At 45.8% G+C, this 3,949-nt stretch overlaps 1 protein-coding gene across 1 annotated transcript; it reads left to right on the top strand.

The window, feature by feature from the left end:
• The first annotated feature begins 583 nt into the window (after window positions 1–583).
• On the top strand, window positions 584–1,480 carry LOC123131507 (ethylene-response factor C3-like). Its single transcript, XM_044551165.1, has one exon. The coding sequence runs from the start codon at window positions 584–586 to the stop codon at window positions 1,478–1,480; it is 897 nt and encodes a 298-aa protein (XP_044407100.1).
• Window positions 1,481–3,949: the final 2,469 nt, after the last annotated feature.

Raw genomic sequence — 3,949 nt, forward strand, 5'->3', positions numbered from 1 at the left:
GTTGAGTTTACACCGAGCCAGCGCCAGAGCCGACCACCCGTCTCGTGTCATCGTCATCGCAAGGACCCCACCTCAACAGCTCCGACTTTGGAAGCTCCGTTTGCGAAGTCACTTGCCTTCACAAACGGAAGGCGCAAGACTTCTCCCTACCCTGCAGAAAATAAAGATGAAACGAAGGGACAGTCTACCTCTCTCTTCCCTTTAAAAACAGTGTATCCATTGTTTGTCTAGTTAATACCCAATTTTAAGAGCTCTGTTGGGGAGTATTATTTCTACCTCCGGAGCGCCCTCTTTTTTTGAGTGGGATGCATAAGAAGGGTAAGATGGTAGATTGTGACAATCCGTCTCTGAGATCTAGAGTTAATCCTGTAGATGGTGGAGGTGAGCACCCCTCCCCTACTTAATTTGACCACTTTATCTTATGTTAAGTCAAACTCAAAATATATTTCTTACTCACGGCAAGTCGATCGCTCTATATAAGGGCTTCGTTACGTTAGTTGCTTTCTAGCTAGTACCGTACTACGTGAAGTGCTTAATTGTCTAATTAAGCAGGAGAGATTAGCCTAGCCAGGAGTATCAAGTGATGGAACCTAACCACAACGGCTACGGCTACTACGACCACAACAATGGGTCCTATACAAATGATGACAACCCATGCTACTACGGCATGAGCTATGCCAGTTCCGAGCCCTCCTCCTATGGCTACCAATACCAGCAGTCTCCTTCTACCCAGCCCCAGTCCTCCTACGACAACCACTACTACGCCGCATACGACATCACCAACTCTTCCTCCTCCTCTGCGGCTCCGTCCTACGCCGCCGCCGACGACATTGCCCTTTACGCGCAGCAGCAGCACCCACAGTACCTCAATTTCGGCGGCGGCAGCTATCAGTACGATGGCGCCGCGAGTGCTATGGGCATGGGCATGGGCATGGACATGGACCAGTTCAGCGCGCTCATGGAGGCCACCTCCATCTCAACTGCTGGACCATCCTGGGCGGAGCAGCAGGAGGCAAAGAAGGCCAAGGCGGAGCCTCCGCAGCTGATCGGAGTCCGGAGGCGGCCGTGGGGCAAGTACGCGGCGGAGATCCGGGACTCCACGCGCAGCGGCGAGCGCGTGTGGCTGGGCACCTTCGACACTCCGGAGGCCGCCGCGCTGACCTACGACCAGGCGGCCTACACGTCCCGCGGACCCGCGGCCGTGCTCAATTTCCCGGTGGAGCGAGTCCGGGAGTCGCTGCGCGTGCTGAAGCTCGGCAAAGCCGCGGCCGCGGGCGAGGACGACTCGCCCGTGCTGGCGCTCAAGAGGCACCACTGCATGCGGAAGCGCACTCCCAAGGGCAAGGGCCAGGAGGGTGACGTCAAGAAAAAGAAACAACCTGCTGCTGATACTGCGTCGAGCGTGCTGGAGCTGGAGGACCTGGGAGCAGACTACTTGGAAGAGCTCCTCGCATTGTCCGAGCAGTGGTCGAATGAATGATCCACGATGTTTGCTGGCTGCTGGCTCTCATCGTCGTTCACGATCGCGCTCTAGTACGCACCTCCATGCCCATGGTCCATACGACCATACAGCCTCCCAAGCTCCCAGGATCCAACATTTGCCATTTCCTGCGTGGTGCGTGCGCTCAGGCCGCACTCCGGGGTGAGCCAATTTTTCCTATTTATCCATTATTATTTCATTAATTTGTGCATGCCTGTGGCTAGTCGGACACACATGTACTAGCACTAGTTCGAATAAATTCATGTGCTTTCCCTGTTTATGTTCCATCCCATTCGGACATTCCTAATTCCGTAAATCATCAATACGTGGTGGCCAGAAAACAGATTGAGGACATCAATTTAAAGTTAATCAATTTTGAAAAAAGCTCATCGAAATTGAAAACAAAGTTCATCAATTTAAAGAAAAAGGTTTTATGAATTTTTAAAAAACGGTGCACTAAGGAAAACAAAAAATGACGAGCAAAAAAAAGAAAATAACAAGAAAGGGAATAAACCGAAGTGAATAATGAAATAAAAGAAAAAAGCAAAGACACCATACACGAGTGGGTGGATAGCCTTATGGTTAGAGCGTAGCGCTCCTCGGCAAACGTTTTATCTTTTAAACCATGCGTTCAAATCTTGAACCGTTTTTACCGTTATATTTCTCGCGTCGAGATTTTCAAAACAAGATCCCATGTTGATCGGTTTCGACGAAAAATTGAACAAAAAGCCAAACTAGAAGCACTTTTTTTCCCTTTTCGGAAACCGTTTCCGAGAGGCACGGCCGTGCCTCTCGTGGAAGCAAAACCATGCCTCTCATGAAAACAAAACCGTGCCTCTCACGAAAAAAACACATTTTTTCTTCGTTTCCAAGAGGCACGGCCGTGCCTCTCGTGGTAGCAAAATCATGCATCTCACGAAAGCAAAATCGTGACTCTCACGGTACAAAAAAAGCGTGTTTTTTCCTTTTCGAGAGGCATGGCCGTGCCTATCGCGGGAGCAAAACCATGCCTCTGACGGAAGAAAAAAATGCATTTTTTTCGTTTTTAAAAGGCATGGCTGTGCCTCTCGCGGAAGCAAAACCACGCCTAAAACAGAAAACGTGTTTTTTTTTTGTTTTCAGGTGGCACGGACGTGCCTCTCGCGGAAGCAAAAGCGTGCTTCTAATGAAAAAACGCATTTTTTCGTTTATGAGTCTCACAGAAGCAAAATGATGCCTGTCGCGGAAGCAAAACCATGCCCCTCATGTGAAAAGCATTTTTTTCGAGCAAAATCCTTTTTGTCGAGAAACTAAGAATGACCGATGGAAAATCAAAAAGGAAAAAAAAAGAAAAAAACCCTGAAAAGCCGAAAACGCGTGCGAAAAAAATATTAAAATCTGGAGAGAGCGTTCAGAGCACGACACGTGGTGACGGCTGGGCGCGCTCTTAAGCCACCCCATGTGATCGTTGGGGAGGCTCCCGAAGGAGCGCTCCTAAACTAGTTGCTCTCCAAACACCGAAATAACTAATTGAACGCATAAATGCACACCCTCCCCCCAACGTGAGCTCGTGTAGATATGGGGCGGCCCATATTCGGGTTTCACGTGCCTTTCTCAGACCGGTTATAGACAGGTTTTAGAATCTTTCCTGAACATTTTTTTTTCTTTTATGCGTTTGTCCTTTCAGGGCTGTTTCGCATTTTTTCCATTTTCATTTATTCCATTTTCTATCATTCAATTTTAAAAATTCCCACTATTTTTAAAATTGTGGAATAAATTTTTAAATTCATCAATATTTTCTAATTTTTTTAAAAAAAATCAGGAACAATTTATTGAATCTGTGAACCTTTTTGAACCGGATGGACATTTTTAAAATTTGGGAGCATTTTTTGAACACCTTTTTAATCTATGAACATTTTAAACAATTCTGAACATTTTTGAATCGACAAGCATTCTTTGAAATTTTCATGAATGTTTTTTATATCAAAGACCATTTTTTGTATCAGCGAACATTTTTTGAAATTCACGAACACTTTCCGAACAGGAGAACATTTTTTGAAATTTCTAAACATGTTTTAGGTTTATGAACATTTTTTAAATCCGTGATTTTGTTTTTTGAAATTCAAAACATTTATCAGATTTATGAAATGTTCCTGAAATACCAGATTTTTAAAAAAAATTATAAACATTTTCAAAATCTGCGACCTGTTCTTAAAATTTAGGACATTATATGAAATATAGAATATTTGTCGGAATCCTAACTCTTTTTCAAAAAGATAAACAGAAAAAAATAGGGCGCCCTAGCCGGCACATGGCTCGGCCCAAAATCGCATGAAGGAGGAGCGGGTGCGTGTTTGGGCAAATCGCGTCGCACCACGCGCGAAATAGGTTGTCCCCATCCATCCCGTCGGAACCGGAGCTCCACGACCACGATTCATGTTGCCTAATCTAATGGCTCTGGGAGCAACTCTTCGACGAGTATAATTCAGC

The sequence above is a fragment of the Triticum aestivum genome, chromosome 6A (genome assembly GCF_018294505.1).
Source record: "Triticum aestivum cultivar Chinese Spring chromosome 6A, IWGSC CS RefSeq v2.1, whole genome shotgun sequence".
Taxonomy (NCBI): Eukaryota; Viridiplantae; Streptophyta; class Magnoliopsida; order Poales; family Poaceae; genus Triticum; species Triticum aestivum.

Excerpts from the sequence above, each read along its gene's own strand:
- LOC123131507 (XM_044551165.1), top strand. The coding sequence starts at position 584 with ATGGAACCTAACCACAACGGCTACGGCTACTACGACCACAACAATGGG.